This window comes from Eurosta solidaginis, chromosome 2 (genome assembly GCF_040869045.1).
Source record: "Eurosta solidaginis isolate ZX-2024a chromosome 2, ASM4086904v1, whole genome shotgun sequence".
NCBI lineage: Eukaryota > Metazoa > Arthropoda > Insecta > Diptera > Tephritidae > Eurosta > Eurosta solidaginis.
Window position 1 is genome coordinate 8,602,734 of NC_090320.1, and position 23,585 is coordinate 8,626,318.

Genomic DNA, 23,585 nt, shown 5'->3' on the forward strand with positions numbered 1-23,585 from the left:
AACAAGTACATAAACATAAATATCATAACAAATTCAATCAATAGTAATAAATGCAATTCCTCATTTCATGACTTTAATGCAAATGAAAGCCGCAAGCATTTTTATTTCTATGGTTTGATATAGAATAATACTCACTTTAACCCCCCGATTATTACAACAAGGAAAAAGTCGTTAGTGATGTTAAGCTTCCACCGCCATCAATATTAATCTAAATCTAATTGTGTGCCACAAGCAATCATACTTACAGAATTATCACTATGTTTTATAGAAATTTATTTATGTGTTTTTGTGTTATTTATTTAGCAGTTATTTAATTCTATTTGTTTGTTTTTGCTGTTGAACTGGGATTGGAAAATCAATGAATTTTGTGCTAAAAATGCTTTACAGCCAACAAAAAAAAACAACATTAAGCAGCGCCAACAACTATTTTTGCATTCATTTACAACAAAAGCAATGAGCTAGAAATATCAAAAATAAATTGCTATTTGATGATTTTCCTCTGTTGAATTTTGGTTTTAAATAAAGTTTGCTATTATTATTTTTATTTCTTATTTAAATGAAATAAATATTTAAAATAACATTCTATGAATTTTTATTTGCTTCGAGTTTAATTAAAAAAAAATATTTTAATAGTTTTTTAGTAAATTTCTTTGTTGCACTTTTTTCATACTGGCTCCTATTCCAAAGAAAAACATAGACAAAAGTGTACGATTTATTAAAAAAAATATTCTTTATAATTGTTATTTAGATTTTGCATGCATTTTGTTAGACGTTAAGTTCTCTGGCTTTTAGCTTTGAAAATATTTTTTTGTTTTATATATATAACAGTTAAAACACTGTAAATGTTATATTTGTTAAGCTCACATTTTTCATATGACATGTACCCATTAAATTGTAAAATAAAACATAAAACCACCACATTTATTTTTTTTACATATACATAGTTACTTAGTTTGTTTGTTTTAACTATTGTTCTTTTCAAAGACACTTACTAAGTATTTCCAGTTATAACAAAGAATATGAATGTAAAATTATAATATGATTTCATAGGATAAAAAAATTTCAATTGGGAAAATAAAATTTCAAAAAAATGTTGTATAAAGAATAGAATAGTTAGACATAACACATAAATAATATAACTTAACAAATAATATAAATTGAAACTAATTTAAACTTTTTACAGGCGGTCAATTCGTTTTTCCAAAAAAAAAATTGAAATACTCGTAAATGTAGTTCACCCCTGAGGATGCTAAGATGATTAGCGAAACGTCGGGTTGGTCTGGGGGATCTTTTGACTTGCACTAAAGCACATATTGTTCAAATAAAGCCTATTTTTATTAATTAATTTGGAAAAACTAATTTATATTGAAGTAAATTAAACATTTATAAAGGGTAAACATATTTAATGCACATACTCAATACATATTGATAAAAGTTTTTTATTATATAAAAATGTTCTTTTTTTTTTTAAAATTCTTTAAGGAATAAACACACAATCTACTGAGGGCTCTGAAAAAAGGAAACAGCGGAACATTATTTTTAGAAAAGAGAGCGCCAAAAGCACAATGCTATTGAAAGCAGAATTTCAAGTGAGACATAATAATCTTACAAAGGCAGTTAAAACCAATTAAAAACGGGACCATTTTCGGCTGTGCTATACCATTCGTGAATGGAACGAGAACATGCAGAGCGCTGCCCGGCTATGATATCACCTTTAGGTGCGACCATTCACGACTTTTCATCGGAAGTCCAAATAAACTGAGCGCTTCAACAGAGAGTTTGTAGCTAGATGAGATATATCATGTGGTGAAACATTATTCACAAATTTACCGAAATCAATGCCGGAGAGGTTAAGCGCCTGCTCAGACTCTTCTTGACAAAACGGCGGAGTTCTTACATATCGAGCTCTTGAATATTGAAGGTCTATATTAAATTACTGAGTTTTAAGTCTTGAACCTCTGCATAGTGCTTACGGAATACGACTCTTTATATATCCTAATTTCATGGTAACAGAAACTATGTATTCATAATTTAATTTTGCTTGCTTATGGAAAGCATTTCCGCATTGCCATGCTAATGATGTCAGATGTCATAAAGGGCAGACTATAGCGTGGCGCGTAGCACATAAGTAGGTATACAATTGCTACATAGATTTTCGGCATCGCCACTATATTTTTGGGCTTAGTCTTGCTAGCAAGTGACTGCAGGATTTTGTTGCATCGGATCAATCATGTGGTGAGAGATGCCTCATTGTTTTACATGAGCAAACGACCAAAGTTTCCAACATCGACTCACAGACACAGACATCAGCTTGGAACTTTATTTTGTCATAGCTTAACTACGCGATCGCAAATGCGCTGCTAAAAGCGTCGAAAACTGACCAATGGCTATTGATACCTACTCTCTAAGAGCATAAGTCAAACCCTTGCCTTATTAGAAAGTTTGCTCCAAAGATGCCGTTCACATAGGTTTTTGGTGAGATAAGAAATTTTTAAATAAAATTTTAGACTGGATGAAGATTCTCCATTTGATATTAAGAGATAGGACGTGAAACATTCTGACATGTTCAGGGCGTATTTAACCACTGATATACAGTTTCTGTAACTAACTCCATGTAAAATTCTAAACCTCCTCAACAATTCAAACAAATAGCGTGCATTACCCCATTATTTTTCCCTTTTTTATGACAAAGAACTCAGCGCCTTGAGTAAACTATTTTGCTAGGTATGATTCTTTTTATTTTTATTCTTTTATGAAAATCCCAAAGACTTAATATGATATTTAAAGCAAAAAAAAATATATATATTTAAAAATGTAAATAGTTTAACTGAAACATTAGAATTAATAAATTTAAATACTTAACGGTATTAGTGGTTTTAGTAATAGCACTTTACTAAATTGTTTATTTCGATTTCATTTATTTAATTCTCACGCTTTGAAAAGTTTTTTTTATACGTAGAAAAAAACTATTAAATGTAAAAACGCACAAATTTTATGAAATGAGTTTGTTTAAGTTTTTTTTTTTAGTAATTCGTTAAGTTTTTATGTGTTAACACTGGTGTCAAAGCACATTTAAAAATATTTATTTGCTTTGCAAAGTGCGTGCATTATATTATAGTAGAAATCCCTACATGCGAAATGAAAAGCAAATTTCGTTTTATATAAATTTTTTATTTATACTTCTGTATGTGTGTTAGTATGTATGTTCTAGCGCAAATGTATGCGTTTCATTCAAAGCTCAAAATTAAATAAATTGCTGTAGCGCTATTAAAAAAGCAGCAGCATGTGAAATTTATTTTATTTTTGTTTTAAATTCTTGTTTAATTTCAACGCTTTCTTTTTATGTATGAGTGGCGAAAAATTTGAAAAGATAATAGAGCGTGTGCACATAAAATCGAATTAGATTTTAGATTTCATCAATTTGAATGTTTATTTGTTGAAATTTAATTTTGTTTAGTTAAGTTAATTATACAAAGTTTGAAAAAAAAAAAATTAAAAATTGTCGCAACTTTTGCGCCGATTTAATAAATTTTCGTTAAATTTACTTAGATAAAGATTTTAGAAAAAATGTTATGGTTATCAGCGATGCGGCGCCTAGTCTTCATGAATACAAAAATGGGATTCCAGTGCCCACCTGGCATTAGCTTTCTATGCTAGAGTTAAGTTAAGCAGAAGTCTAAGAAGTTGAAGCATTTGAAAGAGAAAAATAATATAAATGAAGAGAGAGACGGGAACTGAAATAAAATATATACGTGCTGATTAACACAACAAAAATTACCAATTGTGAAGAAGAAAGGAAAAAGAAAATCAAGTTATAAAATGAGAGGAAAGAAATTAGCAAGAAGATAAATATGAAAACTAAAGATATTATTAATAAAATAATAACAAAAAAGATTGGAAAAAAAGAAAGCGAAGTTGAAGAGGATGCTGTAAACGATGATGACGACGATTAGAAGGAATGCGTAAAAGGAAAAAAAGTATATGAACGGACTTCAAAGGAGGTTGAGAAGCTTCGTAACCACTAAGACTAAGACTAAAGAAAGAAGAGAAAAAGAAAATAAGAAAGAAGGGGAGATAAAAAGTATAAGTAATGGATTAATTTGGAGCAGAATCAGATGAAAGAGACGAATATCAAATGAAGAACTGCTAAGATGTCGAGTGTACAGAAATCGTCGATAAGTGGATTGATACCGATTGACAGGTCGAAAAACGAATAATCTTGAAAAATTTTTTAAGGAACTCTTAATATTGGAATTTGATTGATTAATAGTTTGCATATGAAGTTGTCGCTCGGACTCTATCTCAGAATTTGTTTGAAGAGCGTTATTACCTTAAATATGCAATAGCAATTTTAGTGTAACCAACAAAAAATAACCGGTTTCGGCATTGTGCCATTTTTCAATATAATTTTTGGTTCAAAAAATGGCGCTAAAGATGGGGCAATGTCGTAACCCGTTTGTCTGCAAACCAAATTTGCTATGAGATATCGGAGAATCATTCCGATATACATACATCAATAAAAATCGAAAAAAAAACAAGTAAGGACGGGACTGTCTTCGGCTGTGCCGAAGACTTCATAATAATCGTATCCCGTTCGTAATCTCCAAATAATCGGAACATACCTAAACGATTTTTAAGATAAATATAAAACCAACAAGTAAGGAAGGCTAAGTTCGGGTGTAACCGAACATTACATACTCAGTTGAGAGCTTTGGAGAAAAAGTAAGGGAAAATCACCATGTTGTGAAAAGAACCTAGGGTAACCCTGGAATGTGGTTCTATGACATGTGTATCAAATGGAAGGTAGTAAGAGTATTTTAAGAGCAAGTGGGCCATAGTTCTATAGATGGACGCCATTTAGGGATATCGCCATAAAGGTGGACCAGGCCTGACTCTAGAATTTATTTGTACGATATGGGTATCAAATGAAAGGTGTAAATGAGTATTTTAAAAGGGCGTGGGCCTTAGTTCTATAGGTGGACGCCTTTTCAAGATATCGCCATAAAGGTGGACCAGGGGTGACTCTAGAATTTGTTTGTACGATATGGTTATCAAATGACAGGTGTTAATGAGTATTTTAAAAGGGAATGGGCCTTAGTTCTATAGGTGGATGCCTTTTCGAGATATCGCCGTAAAGCTGGGCCAGGGGTGACTCTAGAATTTTTTTTGTACGATATGGGTATCAAATGAAGGGTGTTAATGAGTATTTTAAAAAGGAGTGGGCGTTAGTCCTATATGTGGAAGCCTTTTCGAGATATCGCCATAAACGTGGACCAGGGGTGTCTCTAGAATGTGTTTGTACGATATGGGTATCAAATTAAAGGTATTAATGAGGGTTTTAAAAGGGAGTGGTCCTTAGTTGTATATGTGAAGGCGCTTTCGAGATATCGACCAAAATGTGGACCAGGATGATCCAGGACATCATCTGTCGGGTACCGCTAATTTATTTATATATGTAATACCACGAACAGTATTCCTTCCAAGATGCCAAGGGCTTTTGATTTCGCCCTGCAAAACGTTTTCATTTTCTTCTACTTAATATGGTAGGTGTCCCACCCATTTTACAAAGTTTTTTCCAAAGTTATATTTTGCGTCAATAAACCAATCCAGTTACCACGTTTCATCCCTTTTTTCGTATTTGGTATAGAATTATGGCATTTTTTTCATATTTCGTAATTTTCGATATCGAAAAAGTGGGCGTGGTCATAGTCGGATTTCGGCCATTTTTTACACCGATACAAAGTGAGTTCAGGTAAGTACGTGAACTGAGTTTAGTAAAGATATATCGATTTTTGCTTAAGTTATCGTGTTAACGGCCGAGCGGAAGGACAGACGGTCGACTGTGTATAAAAACTGGGCGTGGCTTCAACCGATTTCGCCCTTTTTCACAGAAAACAGTTATCGTCCTAGAATCTAAGCCTCTACCAAATTTCACAAGGATTGGTAAATTTTTGTTCGACTTATGGCATTAAAAGTATCCCCGACAAATTAAATGAAAAAGGGTGGAGCCACGCCCATTTTGAAATTTTCTTTTATTTTTGTATTTTGTTGCAACATATCATTGAATGTTGACATAATTTACTTATATACTGTAAAGATATTAACTTTTCTTTTAAAATTTGCATTTAAAAAATTTTTTTTTAAAAAGTGGGCGTGGTCGTTCTCCGATTTTGCAAATTTTTATTAAGCATATATATAGTATAGTGGCGGCCACCGTGGTGTGATGGTAGCGTGCTCCGCCTATCACACCTTATGCCCTGGGTTCAACTCCCGGGCAAAGCAACATCAAAATTTTAGAAATAAGATTTTTCAATTAGAAGAAAATTTTTCTAAGCGGGGTCGCCCCTCGGCAGTGTCTGGCAAGCGCTCCGATTGTATTTCTGCCATGAAAAGCTCTCAGTGAAAACTCATCTGCCTTGCAGATGCCGTTCGGAGTCGGCATAAAACATGTAGGTCCCGTCCGGCCAATTTGTAGGGAAAAATCAAGAGGAGCACGACGCAAATTGGAAGAGAAGCTCGGCCTTAGATCTCTTCGGAGGTTATCGCGCCTTACATTTATTTTTTTTTTATAGTATAGTAAATTTCATCACGATATCTTCAACGACTGCCAAATTACAGCTTGCAAAACTTCTCGATTTCCTTCTTTTAAAAGTGGGCGGTGCCACGACCATTGTCCAAAATTTTACTAGTTTTCTATTCTGCGTCATAAGTTAAACTCACCTACCAAGTTTCATCGCTTAATCCGTATTTGGAAATGAATTATCGCACTTTTTCAATTTTTCGAAATTTTCGATATCGAAAAAGTGGGCGTGGTTATTGTCCGATATCGTTCATTTAAATAGCGATCTGAGATGAGTGCCCAAGAACCTACATACCAAATTTCATCAAGATACCTCAAAATTTACTCAAGTTATCGTGTTAACGGACAGACGGACGGACGGACATGGCTCAATCGAATTTTTTTTCGATACTGATGATTTTGATATATGGAAGTCTATATCTATCTCGATTCCTTTATACCTGTACAACCAACCGTTATCCAATCAAAGTTAATATACTCTGTGAGTTCTGCTCAACTGAGTATAAAAATGGCAAAAACCCCCTTATCTGAACGATTGGTTGTATGGGATATATATTATATATAGCTCCGATCGAAATGATTTTTACAGGAAATCTTCTATGATATATTAGAATATATATCCCGAAGTCTCACGTTTTTATATTGGAAACTAAGAGAGAAAGGGCTAAAAATCTCTCTATCTGAACGATCGGTTGTATGGGATATATACTATATATAGAACGATTGGTTGTATGGGAGATATATGTTATAGTGGTCCGATCCTACCGGATCCGACAAATGTCTAATATAATACAAAAATACATCCTTGTGCCAAATTTCATTGAGATATCTCAAAATTTGAAGGACTAGTTTGCGTTCAAACAGACAGACGGATATGGCTATATCAACTCGGTTCGTTGCCCTTATCAATTCGGTATACTTAATGGTGAGTCTATCTTCTATATTTCTCAACGTTACAAATATCGGACCCAAGTTAATATACCATTTCATGTTCATGAAAGGTATAAAAAATAAATAAATAAAAGAATATAAAAATGTGAACATTATATTACTATAGAAAAAGGATGATAATCCCAATATTTTGGAACCATACGCTTTAAAAACATGGGGGGCACCTTCTTCTCATGTAAAATTTTATTTTTGTTGGTTACACTAAAGTTGCTTTTATGGCTCGATTAGTTGAATTTATGGCTAATTTTCAGATTTTTCTTTTTCTATTTACTTCAATTTTCACAATTTACAATACTAAGAGAATTGTTATGATAATAATGTCGGAATGGACGATATTACGAGCACCATAATCTAAGTCTAAAAGACTAAATAAAATTATAAAATTGCGAAAGGGTTTGAATAGTCTGCGTGTTGAGGATTTCCAAACTTCAACAAGATATACTAGATTGGAACCAAATAATTTAATACTAAGCTTGAATCTTATATTATGGTGCTCGAAATCACGTCCATACTCACATTACATTTACAATAAAATTCTATTAATATTGCAAATTGGATTCAAGGGGCTGTTTTACAGCTTCCGTATCCCAATTATCAACCTCACATACCCGAGGGGAATCCTGCTACAAATATGAATGCATCTTACACATATTTATCGAGTGAGGCTCAGGCTCCTCATGGAACTAGAGGTGGGGGCGGAATAGCTTAAATATTTCACTTTGGTCATATTAAATCATCTCCGAAATCGACGGGCTAGTACCTAAATGGTGCTTGTTACCGGAGAGTACAGGATTTATATCCGGCAAAGGACAGTAAACATCGATAACACTTCCAGAAACCTTTGGGGAGTGCCTTTATCGCTAAAGCAACAACAACAACAATAACAACAACGGAGGCTATATCATACATAATTAATTTTACTATTGTCTTCCATAGTACTGAAATTCGCTGGATCTTTAAAAATTTGGGGCTACGCCCTCATTACATTGAAAATTTCCTTAATTTTTTAAAAAATCTTTTCCTCATTTTAACAAAGTTTTTTTTGAGTGTATACTCCTTTCTTTGCTCCAATTTATGAAATTCTTTTTCAAATATTTATTTAGCTGCAAGGTCAGCTCACCAAAATTTTATCAGTCAATAGTGCACTTAAAGCATTTCCGCGCTCACAATTTTAATTAATGCCACATTTTTCACTATTGAGTGCAACAACAACCAACAATGCATGTAAGTTATTGTTGTAAATCGGAGCCTTTTTTTGTTTTTTAAATGTTAACTATATGCTGACCCGTTTCATTCTTTTCACATTTGAACCAACAACTCATTCTAGTATTGGCATTTTTTTCGCGCGAAGTTTTTCTTTACATTTTTCACACGAAGTGCTTCTGCATGAAAAATAAAAAAATTTTTTTTTTTCGTTTTTTATATTAATCCTGCGCTACATTTTGGTCTTTTTTATTCTGTTTCGCTATTGTCATGTTTAAAAAAATATTTTGTGCTATAAACTTTTTTATATTTTTTCGGGTTGATTTTCGTGAGTGAATTCTTCGCAAATTTATGGTTTTTCAATTTAGTGGCCTTTAGAAAAAACAACAATGCATAAAAATGAAACAAATCAACCGCAAAATACATATGTAAATATATTTGGCTTTTGCAATGTTATATCCACATCATATCTACATACATACATATGTAGGTAAAGGTATATATTTACTTTAAAATTTGTTTCTTTTCCAATTCTATGCACAATTCAGCTTTTATTTACTGCCAAATTTATTTGTATTTGTTACATATTTGATTTGTTATCTCATTTGTGTTGTTGTTGTTTGCTTGGAACTCACATCATGTGGCATAGATTCGCTTTTGTTTGAGGCCCAGATATGTGGCCATATATTTCTTATTTCAATTCAAATTAATTGGCTTCAGCTGGGATATGTAGGTATGTGTATTGCTAGGAACTTTGCTAATGGTTGGTGAAAGTTCCTTCACAAAGTTTCTGTCTTCTAACCTGATCGCAATGCCAAAGTCAGGGAACAAAATAAATCTTAAAGACGTTGGTCAACAAATTAAAATGGCGCCGAGATATTTGCTGCCATCGCTTGGATTACTTGGAAAGTGTAAAATTGTTGTGATGATCGGATTAAACAAAGTAAACGCAGTGGTGGGATATAGAGCTATCGTTTACTATTGTCCTTTCTACCTTCGCATTATTTACATAGAGACATTACTGAGACTTTTAATGTAAGATCAATGAAGATTCAAGTAAGTACTATCTGTAAATCAGTTCGCTTACAAAATACGCTCAAACTTTGTGAATCGGAGAAGGTTTCCTCACATGGGCTGCTGTTGATTTGAAAGAGTATATTTGAACGAGCCGCTCCTGCAAGCAGACATGCTACAGCCAGGCTATCCATGCCAAGAAGCTATTTCTCGAAAGAGGTAGCGGTAGCCAAGTAAAAATGGTGCCCGGCGTGGGGCACGCATCCACCCCCCTGATATTAAGAACATCATGCTCTATTGATAGATTTAGCAAAGTTAAAACGAGAACTTTACTCGAATTGATGGAGTGATAGGGTAGTTCAAAGGGGAGAAGGATCTACATAATAGAAACTAGTTCTTCTCTTTCGTTCGTTAGTTTTTTTAGTACTCATCAATTTTTTAAGAAGCTCTGCGCCTGCAGGTAAAATATTTGGCAAGAATCGCACCTGAAAGGCCACCTTTATTAGCTTAAATATAGTTAACTATGGCATATAAAAATTAAGCTTCTTATGCTATGTCAGGCTGAAGAGGGCGTGCACCGTATTGCAATAGCACTTCCACTCAGGGACTTTTTTTGTCTCAAAAACGTTTTCAAACATATCACTATTAATCTAACAAAGTATAGGTTATTAGTCTCTCAAATTGACATACATTTTGACAAATTTTTCCCGAAGGTTGTTTTAAATTTTCCGGCACACAAAATTTGAAATTTTTTTTATATGAAAGAAAACCTGATTAATCCTTCGGAAAAAAATTGCCAAAAAACAATGCGAGTTTTGAGAGATCCATGACTTGTACTTTGTCAGACAAAAATTGAGAGCACACCAAGTAAAAATTTTGAAGGTTTCGCAAAATTTGCTTGAATTTTAACATTTTCTGGAAAACGTTTTCGATGTAGGTTTTCGTTTAGTTTCAGTTCAAAACTTCATAGACGTTTTTGCGGTCAATTTGAAAAACAAAAAAAAAAAAAAAAAATGAACTGAGAAAATTTGAAAAAATTCTGTTTTTATTCTTGTCTGTATGTAGTACAAAAAAGATGCAGATTTATACTCAAATTTTTAACCGTATGTGTATTATTGTTATTTCTGCCGTTTTTATTATATTTTACATGGTTTTTTTTTTTATTGATTTTTGTTACGCTGAGTTGCTCAAATTACTGTCAGTTATTTTGCTACGTTCAGCGCTAGTTAAATTGTTACAGGTTAATGGTTCGTTGGTTCAAGGGTGAAATGTCGATTTACGAAATTGTATTAAATGAAGCATTTGTTTTAAATGTAAACCCATACATACTTATGTTCATTGCAAATTGAAAGATAATATGACGCTTTGAAACCTTTTTTTTTGCATTACGGGTAAAAAAAATTGCGAATTAGAAATCTAATTAGGTGCGATAATAAGACCCCTAGCAAAGTAATGCAAAAATGTAAAAAGAAGTACTTAAAATCAAATAAATTAAAAAAGAATTAAAAATTTTAAGAACTAAAAGCATTAAAAACAAATTTTTTGGGTTAAATATGAGTTATATAAGGCACAAAAAAAAATATGTATATGAGAAAGATCAATTATCTTAACCTAACGCACTATTAATTTGTATACGATACAGCAGTCTAACGAAACTCTGTTTATTAGATTTCGTTTTAGTTTTAATAAATTTCTTCATTGAAATTTCCGCACCAAACGTTTAAGAAAATTTTATACACTTTTAATTCTTTGTAATTAAAAAATTATAAACTCAGTTTTGAGGCCCAATACATTTATATTCAACAATTATGGTCCTGCTCGGGCACCATGTTGGCCGCCAAAGTATATATATAGAAGCTCAGCTAAAAACTGCTTCCAGACAATCGCTTTACACTTTTATTATTACTATTATACTATTATTAAGGAGCAACTTTTAAATAATATAACAGTTTGAAGTGATATACTCGTTATGTTCTCACCTTGCTATTATTTCGCCATACTATGGTGGCCAACATGGCGCCCGAGCAAGAACCTTAGTCTTGTTGAATTAGAATAGTTAAAAAGTCGCCCCGAAAACTAGAAATTGTTTTCCAAAAATCATTGAGCATTTAATTTTTAATGAAAACTAATATTTATTATGCTTATTATGGAGAGAGATGTGGCCAAAAATTTTAAAAATATTTACACCGACTTTTAAACTACTTTAACTCGAGAAAAAAATCGAAATGGTTTCTAGCTTGTTTTTTCAGAGCTCTGAGCTAATACTTCTTGGGGAAAATTTAAAATTAAATTGCATAAATCGTCAGTCAGAGCAGCGCAAGGTGTACAAATTTATTGTGTGCAGGGCTTTTGAATGGCTTAATAGATTTTCCAATAAATAATAGTTAATTTTTTGATGTGTATTATTTATTATTTATTTTTTGTTTAAATCTAATATTAGGTTCGTTATGCATTTTTTCCATAGAGAACACACATTGAAGCCAATAACAAAGGTTAATATCACATTTAAACATTTAAGAGTATTCACTGTGAAGTGTGTGTGAACTGCGCTTTTGAAGAAGGAAAAAATTTTAAGTTAAAAAAAATTTTTTATTTATTTTGCTTGCATAGAAAAAAATTATCCTTTTTTTGAAATAAAATGAAAAAAAATGTATTAAAAATAAAAAGAAAGCTTCTTAATAAATAATTTATTAAAAAAATTTTGCATATATTGCATATTTCATTTCAGTTTATGAAAAAAAGCTTGAGAAAATATTAGTTTTAGTAAAAAGTAAAAAAAAAGTGTTTCGTTAAAATAGCGTCGCTCTTCATTTTTCTTCAAATGCTTAAGCATGATCACAACATAAAATTTTAGATATTATTTTCTTGTACGGGTACATGTCACTTACCAAATTTAACCACGCGTTTGTGGTCAGAATCTGATTCTTTTCGTCCTATAAAAAATTTTAGATGTATTAATATTTCAAACTGGTTTCTTTTTTCAAATTTTAAAAACAAGATATGAAATTTTTTTCTATGAAAAAATATAAAAAAAATTTTATTTTGTGGGTTTTCGGCTTTTTAAACTAATATTTTGTGATTTTAAACCATTTTCTTGTGTGTTGAATAAATGTGAAGTAGTTTTATTTTTTTTTATTATTTTTTTGTTTGCTATTTAGTGTTTTGATTTTTTTTCTTTTTTTTGAAGTATTAAATTTTTCAAATAAAAAATGTTGTATTCAGTTGGTGTTTGTACAGAAAATTTGGAATTCAGATTACTTACCACATCAATAATTTGTTGCAGTGTTAAACCAAATTTTACTTCCAATGGTTCTGATTCATTCGATACAGGTCGTTCGAGTGTATTATAGGTGGATAGTAGATGATTAAGTAGACGTTTTTCGTGTGGTCCTTGGCAGCTTTCTGGAAAAGAAAAATAATAAAAATATGTGAAAATGTATTTATGTAGCAATAGAGAAATATTTAAAATATATACCGTTCTCTCTTGTATCATACAAATTATTTTGTAATAAGAAAACGCTAAAGGTTTTCTCACAAATTTGATGGTGCACTGTCAAACAAAATCCTGCAAATACTGTGAATACCTAGTTAGTGAATTTTATGCTTCACTTACTGCGGAAAAGTAATTTGAGGCTTCAATAAAACTTCACCGCAATTTACTCTATAGCGCTTGAACTTGAACTGATTGTTATGTCTTGCTTGTACACCGTCTTTAATAGTCTGGCAGTTCTACAGTTTCAGCAGTAAAGAGTCTCCATACCTTCCCCAAATTTTAGTCAGTGATAGACCTGCCTTCTCTTTACCTCATCAAGCACGCGCCATTCCTACTTCCCATTTTCTATCGATTTATATAGATAAGTCATAATTTGTATCGTTATTCAGCAGTCGGGCTCGTATCAGAAGGTGGCAGAACTTGACTATATTGTCTAGATATTCGTGTCACATCCAAAACGCTCCCTCAAACTTTACTGGAGTGTTTTGCAGATATAATGACAACAACAGCAACATAGACAAACCCGTGCCGGAAGAAATAGCGGAATTGTAATAAGTAAGAGGTAAAGAGCAAATGCCGATTTGTCATAGAAATATTCGAGAACATGATATGTGAATAATCCAGAGGCATGAAATAGCAGCTAAGTCTGGAAACAATAGCACTTGCAGGCCGTATATGCAGTGTACAAGCAAATCTAGCGTAACAGTTTAATCTAAATACGCTGTAAGTGAATACCGTTTAAAATTGCATTAATTTTAAAATTCAGTAAAATGAACCAATAAACATAAATCAAGATAACATTTTAACTCGTTAAGGTCAGAAAGGGAATTGTTAAATCAATTTGTTACAATGAAATGATATCGTTAATCAGTTTTGGCATATCGTCTCGAAAGAAGTAAACTTAAGATGGCAGGCATGAGCTTGTTAAAGGCTTTTCGTAAACTGGAAATAAGTGTAATAAATTGTGTACCCTTTTTATTTACTAACAACTTCAACTTTTCGCAAGAAATTTGAAATTTTTGTACTTTAACTTTTTAGTACAATATTAACAACCCTTGATGAACGAGCTTTTGTACATACACTAAAGTGGTAAATACTAATAGTTGCACCAATGTATGCTCTTAACAACTTTTAAGTATCACTTCAGCCTTAAGGTCAAGGGAAATTAAGTGGATGCTTGTGAAAACGTGCCTCATTATTGTGCATAATATTTCAAAAAAATGAAAATTCCAGAAAAATGAATAACTGACATAAAGTGTAATTGTTAGGGTGACTAGAGTGCACAGTATGCTGTCCCTTTTAGATTTTACTACAACAGCATATAAATACATATAATAGACAGAAAATCTGATATGGACTTTCGTAATTCGTTCGCAAAGGTCGAGAGAATAGTCGAAACTGTGAAATGTCTTACAACTATAAAAAGAATCAACCACTATGCCTCACATTCATACTCGAAAATTTTACAGCTTATGTGAAAATGTCGTAAAAATATTAGTGTAAGCATTTGGAATAGAGTGAATTTTTAAAAATTTCTGACAAATTCACAGTATCTTTCAATATAAAATAAAATTAATAATAGTAACTTGAATAAGGCATATTATTGTTGTCCTAACCCCGAAGGCTTTGGGGAGTGTTATCGATGTTGATGATTCTTTGCCGGATATAGATCCGGTAACAAGCATCAAGAAGGTACTAGCCCGACCATCTTTGGAACGATTTAGTAAGACAATATTGGATATTCTAGACCATCACGCCAGAGTTTCGCCTGCTAAATATGTGTATGATACATTTATATTTATAACAGGATTTACCTCGTGCATAGGACAGTTTGGCAATTGGATTATAGGAAATCGCTTGGCGCCCGAGCAGGGACATGCAATTTAGGTTTCCATAAGTCTCAGACATGTCTAGATTTATGCATATATAAGTTCTGTAAAAAAGCGATGCTAATGTACCTGCTTTTGAATGCCGGAGTTTATCATTCGCAAGGATTGCATAATTTCATAGATAATTGTCAAGCCGTCGTTATGATTTGACCTTGACCTATAAGAACTTCGTGCCAACGAAGAATGTCTCAGTGGAAACTAAATAGCAAAACCTGGCGAAATAGTTATATTATTGGTTTTTGATACCCATACAAAATTGTTTAGCCTTTTTGAAAAACAAAAATCATATATATATTTTTTGGAGCGGTCACATGCTCAAGTTAAAAACAAAGCTTACTTGCAAGCAACTAAACAAAAACAATAAACCCATTTCAATAAAAAACAATGTTACTAATAAACAGCAAAACTCATTAACGAAAAGCTAAAGCAAAAAAAAATTAAAAGTATTTGTGGTAATAATTAAGAACAATAATGGCAGCAGCAGCATCCCAAAAGTTGAAGTGAAATGCAAGAAAATTTCTAACATGGAAAACAGAGCTGAATTTAATAATTATTATAATAATTTGGCAGCCAACGCAGGGCTGTTGCTAATTGCGAAACTGGACACATAATTATATGCAAATATGCTTTAAATAAGTTTAAGAATAGTGGTGGGGTGATGTTTTGGGCAAAATGAAAGCGAAAAATATGCTTGATGCCAAGGAGGGAAGAAGTTTCAATGAAAAATGTTATAATTTGTTTTATTTATTTTTTTTAAGTCAAGTGAGTTGCGTGGTAGATGTGTACAAAAGTTATATATATTTGTTGTATGCATTATGAGCACCATTATGTAAGTGTGTGTGTAAAATATTTTCTTAAGGAAACACTGTACCAAGGCAGCAAAGTACTTTTTCTGAAAGGTGACATTGCACTGATAACTTTTTCAAGACAAACTCATAATCCAGCTGAATCCTGGAGAGTTCCTAAGAAATATTCGTTGTTATATTGTTGTTGCTGATAAATGGAAATTACCGATGACGAAGTTCATCTGCAAAAGTTTTGATTAGAAGCTGAAATCCTTATAAAGCCGCTTTTGTGTGCGCCACGTTGGAGGTATTTTATAGTCCGCACGAACATTTTTGAAGTTGCTCAAAGTAAGATGTTTTAAAAAGCATTTAGACTATTATCGAAAGTGGAAAGTGATTTATTGCGAAGGACGGTATAAACTTTCAATAAGTGTTTGAAAATAGACACATATTCCTATCATACGACATCCCTTACAACTCAATAAGAACATCTTACGGGTACATGTTTTATGAAGACTCCGAACAGCAGATGAATTTTCACTGACAAGCTTTTCAAGCAGAAATACACACGGAGTGTTTGCCAAATCACTTCTGAGGGGTGCCACAGATTAGAACAACTTTTTTCTAATTGAAAGAAATATGGCCACCTTCCTTCCCATAAGGCAATTGAGCGATGAGGAATATCTAATTTTTCCATAGACTTGTTCATGGAATATTCCAACTTTTTGCTGCAAAAAAAAATTTATTTACAAAATCTCATTTTTAAAAATTTTAAGTTGCCATCATCCAAGTAAGAGAGTAACAGATTTATGTGTAACCTGAATACAAAATTTTATTTATTTCTTTATTTCAGTCTAGGACATTTAAAGCCCTTACAGGCTAGGTAACAATGTTTAATTAAAATTAGATAATTACTTACTATACTATATATAAGTTGAGTATAGACACAATAAAAATTAAATGCTACGAAGAGATTGACCAGAAAATTAATCTTTTTTCAAAAGTAGACTTAGGAAGAGCAAAATCAATAGCTGAAGAATCAGAGATACGATTAAGGTCCGTCATAGCTCTAAGCAAAGGTGCGTTTGAGGCATAGAGGATTCGGACACAATCCGTATAGAAAATAGGTACATTACGAAGGGGCCTTATAGGGATATGTAAACGGAGACTCTTAAGGAGACAAGGTGCATCAACTACACCATTGTTGATGTCATCAACAAACGTGAGTGATAGGACAGTTGTTCTACATTCCAAGGACTCTAGTTTGATAAGTGAGCACCTGGCTTTATATGATGGACTCGGTTCAGAAAAGTTCAACGAGCGCAGCGCGAACCGAACAAACGTTTTTTGCACAAGTTCAAGCCTAATTTCATATAAATGGGTCAAGCCGTTTTCCAGACAGTAGCTGATTTACAAATCTATATGTATAAAAATCAAATTCTGTGTGTGTGTTCCCTATCGAAACGGATTTCCCACACTTCAAACATCACCAAATTTTGGCTATAGGTTCCTTCGATCAAGACGAAGGTTTTTCATATTTCAGAACTAAGAATTTTAAATAAATTTTTTTTTTCAATTTCACGTGTGCCACTGGGTGGTGCGATAAATTTTGTATGTCAGCAAAAGTTACTCGTACGCCATGTACGTACTTAAGTGCAGAACTTTTGTTTGGTTATAGCATTGAATTCACAAAAAGTTAAAGCGACTGCATTGAGTGATTTAAAAGTTTTTATTAAATTTAATCATTCCATTGTAAAAATAGCTGTCTATATGAGATGATAGACAAAAATTGTGCAGCTAAAATATTTTGATTAAGTTACGAGATTTTGAGTATGAATTGTGTGTGATAAAATAAAATTTCAAAAATAAAGCAAAGAATGATAAATTAGAGGAATGAGGGATCTAAGAAAAAAAGAAGCAGAGAGTTAGGGGGTGTAAAATGAGAAGTGGGTGAGTAAGGAAATATTAAAGGTTAAGAATGAGACAAATTTGGTTATACATTTTGAAGAAGATCAATAAAATCTTATACACTGATTGTTTGACTTAGAGTAACGGGAAGGAATGCGATAAAATACACCTTCTTATTTAGATTAGTATCTGCCCAATCCCAGTAACGACGGGTATCCTGCTAGTATATAAATAAGGGATAGGTGGTAACCCTTTCGGCTGATTCTGAAATAGTAGCAGTGTCGGTCTTGTACATACATGTAAATATGACTACACTACATAAACATTTCTAAATCACATTAGCTCTCGTTAGATACCGCAAGATATTTGATGTATATTGGAACGATTTTCCGTCATCCCTTGTCAAATTTGGTTTGGAGGTATACCGGTGTAGGCTTTGTGCCATCTTCAGTGTCATTAATAAAGTTTGACAAGGGATGACAGAAAATCGTTAAAATAAACATTAAATAATCATCCGGTTGGAAAATTAACAAAGCAAAGAGAAGGAAGATATATAAAACGGCTATGTGGCAACCCTATGTGGTAATAGATGTGAAACAACAACTTCCGATATGCATAGCACTGAATATACAATTGTACACGAAATGCCGTTTTATGATTTCTGAGCCGTCTACGTCTGCAGCTCGGATTGTCTTATGCAGTACGTACGCACGATAAGAACTCGACCTCGTTTGGTCTCAAACGTTTCATATACGGTTTTAATAATCATAGACGGTTTTACTAATCCTGACAGTAGCACCCTGTTTTTTACTATGTTAGCAACGAAATACAAACCTGTTCACATGCAAGCTAAGAGCAATGTAAATACTTATGTGTTTCTGAAAAATAATAAGCAATTAGCACCAAGAGTAGCATATTTTATGAGATACTGTAAAAGAAGCAGCATTTATGTAAACAATGCAAGTGACAGCTATACAAAGTCATTAGAGCAGTGAGAGAGCACTTGTTTACCATTTTGTTAATTTGCAACTACGCGCCTGATTAGCAATGAAGCGACTGTAATAAAAGTAAATTCTAAAAATGCATGTAAATGAGTATGAAGGGGAAAGAAATGAGAAAATGTACAAAATTGGCAAAAGTAGTAATTGTCAACATATGGCAAAAGAGGAATATTGATAGAGCATTGCGAAAGTGCGTACCAATTATTTTCGGACGAAGGACACAACTCACTAACTGACTAACATATATGAGCACTGCGCTCGCTTACATGTACGCTTGTAGTTGTTGTTGTGTCAGCAGAATATTTGGTCAAGCGTTGCACACCGTTCATTAGCATACGCCATGCAGCTAACTAAGTTTTACCTTCACTAAGCTTAGCAGGTGCATTATCGCAATGCCCGAATAGGTTTTCTGGCTTTGCTATGAAATGAAATTTCGATTTTGCATTGGGATATAAATCTAAGGTAGGCTTAAGTAATTATTGAGTCGCCAATGAGTAAAGTTTATTGCTCAAATTGGTTTCCTAGTGATACGAGATTGAAGTGCATTCTGTAGGCGATCATGAGACTGGAACTTGATTACACAAGTTGAAGACTTGTGGGTATTTTAAAAAAATAAAGTGAAACTGTGTGGGTTTCACTGACAAACTGCTGGGACTGGCTGCTGAGAAGATTACCATTGTGCATACAAATGCAAATTTGTAATTTGTTCGGCGAAAATACAAAATTAGCTAAAGATATTGGGGCTTTAGAATAATCTTCACCATCTTCAGGCCACATGCTGCTTCAGATTTCAGAGTAAAAGCCGGCGCCGCCATCGAACACTTTACTCAAAATAAAAAAATAAAAAATGTTGTGGTATCAGAAAGTAAGCTTTATATATATTTACCAGCTGTTTATTGGACTGATACTCTTTTTTCGATAAGAAACCTGCTGGGAATTTCGCTATAGCATCTTTGAACTCAGGTCAGATGCCACCTTCGGCTAACACGAGATTTCGACGGAGTTCGATCAGCGATAGAGTTGCCAAACCACCTTGACGTAATTAGAAAACTGTTGTCCTTCATGCTCTGGTTGTTCAGATTATATTGCCTCAGCCTTTCTTCAAGCTTGTGTCTATTCAGGTGCTTCAAAGAGTGCTCTCGGAAGCACTTTAAATCTGTGATTGGTGGTCGTTTGAACTTATGTTGTTGTTGTGGCGATAAGGACACTCCCCGAAGCTCTTAGTGAGTTTTATCGATATTGATGGTCCTTTGCCGGATGCAGATCCGGTAAATTCCGGTAACAAGCACCATTACGGTACTATCCCGACCATCTCGGAAATAATTTATTATGATCACATGGAACCTTCTAGACAATACCGCCCTCCCACCTTCTAGATATATGAGGAACTTGGGGTCGCCAGAGCCTTAGCTGTTAAACAAATAGGATTCGCAACAGGTAGGTGAGGTTGACAATTGGGTTTGAGAAGCTAAAAATTATACTGGAAACACCTTGAAAGGCTTGTATTACACCACCGCTTAAATCAGTTTGGTACTTTAGTCACCTCTTACAACAGGCATACCTGCCGCGGTAAATTCTAAGCCTCTTTACCTGCTGGGGAACGTTTAAGTTGATTTTCGCAGGTAGCAGCATATCAGATAAATATATGCATTACCGCATGTTCAAGGAAACATAACAAGAAATCAAGAACTCATCTTCATCATGGCTCATAACAAGTATCCCGAATATGGTGGATAACCACTTCACACCTATAACTACTTCGCAAGCTGACTAATAATTATCATCAGTGGCAATCATTATCATCTGGGTCCACAGAGGTTCATATGGCTCTAAAAGAAGGCATTTGACTGGACAATGGCGAACATAAGTCACGGGAGCCACAAATTTTCAAACCAATGCCAGGATAGCTAGTTAGAGTGCGAATCAGCTCCTGGGCGTGGAAAATATTCACAATTCAAGCATATCGTTATATAAATATTGGGGAAGCGGTGGTAAGGGTAAAATTCCTACATCATGTTTTAAGTTTTCAGTAGAGGATTCAGTGCTACTATCACTTAGCATCGACGCAGCCCCGAATAAGACTTATCTCTACCCTGGATAAATGCTCCGGAGATCGAATTTAGCCAATGCCGAAACTAATTTGGCCTAGTTATAGAAAATTATGAGCAATCAAGCGTGAAGTGGCTCGATGATTCCAATTAATCAATTATCAGTCAATTAGTGCAGTCTGAAATCAAGTCACTATTGTTAGGTTAGCCTTGGTGTACCCAAAAACTTTAGTAGGCTGCTTGCCATCCACTTGCTTCCAGAAGGACCTCACTACCCTGAAGGAGGTTGTGACCACCAGTGTTTGCTCAGCTCGAAGCCTATTGGGGAACCAGCACATCACAGCGGGAAGTGGGACTCAGATTACAACACATCGACCTACGTTCGGGTGAGCTGTACATTGTATTCCATTCAGCACATCCTTAATCGCGAACAGTCACTTGGGAACTCTATTTTGAATTTGCGTATTATATCTATGCACCAACCTTACCATTCAAAGTCTACGCATCCACGAGATAGTTTACAAGTCTATTACCACAGCTAGGTCCCTCTCTCCACTAGTTGGTCGATGTTGTGACTGTGAGTCAGCGTGCACATACGGAAGTTATTGATGCATTATAGCTAGCCTTTGTGAAGTATATTTCTTCTCTTATTGCAAGAGGATGCGAGGAGTCATGTTAACGGGATTGCTAGTGTAGAGGGAAAGTTATGAATCGACTGCTCTTCTTCTCCGTATTCAAGTTTCTGCACCGTGTTGGTATATGCCATCTTCGAAGCATTGTTGTAAAACCAAACTTACAAGTGATTGCACCCGTAAGTAATCTTACTGTAGATTTGTTTGCTTTGAGAAGGAAGTTCGTTTTTTTGTTCAAACACTGGAACACAACAAATTCGGTGCCCTTACAGTATATTCTTTGATTTTTCTTTGCTGGCTACATCATCAGCAAATTCAATATTTCCAATATTGCTCTACATGTGGGTTAAGGAAAAGGGATACTGCCCCATACCTTTCTTCAGGTAACTAAAATAGTTGAACGAAGTTTTCATAAACTCTTTAAAGTTTATGCAGTGGTTGCAGATCTCTAAGCAATGGCAATGTGCGTAAGGGGGGGGGGGGGTCATTACGGTTATGAACGTTCAGGAGAAACCACGTATGACGTGAATGCTACATATCGAATGTTGTGTTTGTAGCTTTTTTTTAATAACCGAAGAGCGCTAGAATGTTTAGAAAATTGATTTTTTGAAAATCATAAATATTTACAGTACTGCGAAAAACATATGCAGCGACCTCTTACACCAATACAAACACACAAACGACGATCCTCTCACATGATGATTCCACAAAACCCGTCTCATTTCGAAATGTAGAAATGCTGGTTTTGCGCATAGTCCAACTTCGATAGCTACGCTATCCAGTTGCATATATTTTGCACAATATTGTATATACATATGTAAATCTTTGACCATAACACATTTTCCATCACCACTGAATTATGGATTTTTGAGCATTTGCAAATCATCTCCAAATGACTTGCTTAACAAGTTGCCCAAAAGCATGAGCCTTCAAACATAATCACTCAGCTGCTGGGAGTTCATTTGTACGGTGATATGACTGCTTCGACTTAAACCGTTGCTATGTGGTTTTAGTACCTCCTACATTAAGTGCATCTCTCATGTGTCAACATTATTGCCTGTCAGTTCATATTGGCAGCGGTAAGCGTTGAAATGTGCATTGACAGGTTGATGCAGAGGTGCGCATAACAATTTGATGGGTGGCCCTGACGTTGAAGGTCGCTGTCGTTCGTATGTCTGCGAATATGCGCGCTACCGAAAAGCACAAATTCATGTGAAGATTCTCTGTTGTTATTGTATTATGTAGTGCTACTGCTACTGGCAACAACAACATTTATGAATTATACAAATGTGTGTATTTACGTGTGTAAGTGTTATGTGAATTGTTTTTGTAGCTTTCTGGTTGCGCTTTCTGTTTTCGCTTGTGAATTTGAGCAGCTGCTGGTGTGATCTATCCGTTGACAAATGATGCTAAAAACAACAATGGTTCACGTGGTGACAGCATAACAAATGGTTAGAAATGTTTGTCGCGTTCACTGTTGATATTGGTTTTAATATTAACCAATGTTTCCCCCTTAATTAGAAAACCGAATAGTTGCAAAATGAACATGCGTTTATTCAATGATGAATAATTTGGAACCAATTGCCTAGATAACTTTGAACGTTACGTAAGAGTTACGATAGTCATAGTATTTCGATATAGCTGACTCCAAATGGGAGAGAAAAGAGGGATAGGATCTTTTTCATACCGTTGTTGCCAACTCAGTTGAGGTTTGCGAAATACTGGGGTCGATAAAAATAATTTCTAGCCGGCAACGCCTTCATACAATCGCATAATGTGACATATGTAGCAAAGCCTGTGGATTTTGTTTCACTGCCTCTGTTTTCAAATCAGCGAAAATCTTATACTGGTCACCACCCCCTGAATTGACAGCACTGGCATCACGGATATGAAAGAAATGTTTCAAAGAACTTAACCCCTAATACCCCAAGGACCATTTGGTAGTCATCTAAAGAAAAAAACTCCATCTGAGGCATTTTTTCATTGGGAGGGATATTATGTTGCGAGCCCCAAACCCAGCACATAAAGAATTCGGGTTTGAGTAATTTTTTAAGATAAGCATACTCCTTGCTGGGTAAACT

General features: G+C 34.1%; 1 protein-coding gene across 14 annotated transcripts in view; it reads right to left on the reverse strand.

Annotated features, from left to right (window-relative positions):
* The window catches only part of nAChRalpha6 (nicotinic acetylcholine receptor alpha6), a 694,673-nt gene that overhangs the window by 197,098 nt on the left and 473,990 nt on the right, over nucleotides 1-23,585 (reverse strand). For 11 of the 14 annotated variants that reach the window (XM_067764329.1, XM_067764328.1, XM_067764323.1 and 8 more), the window contains one exon: nucleotides 13,011-13,150. In XM_067764329.1, coding sequence (XP_067620430.1) covers nucleotides 13,011-13,150 — 140 coding nt within the window. Of the gene's footprint in view, nucleotides 1-12,636; nucleotides 12,682-13,010; nucleotides 13,151-23,585 lie in introns of all 14 variants that reach the window. The other 3 variants (XM_067764331.1, XM_067764332.1, XM_067764333.1) reach the window with 1 other exon arrangement.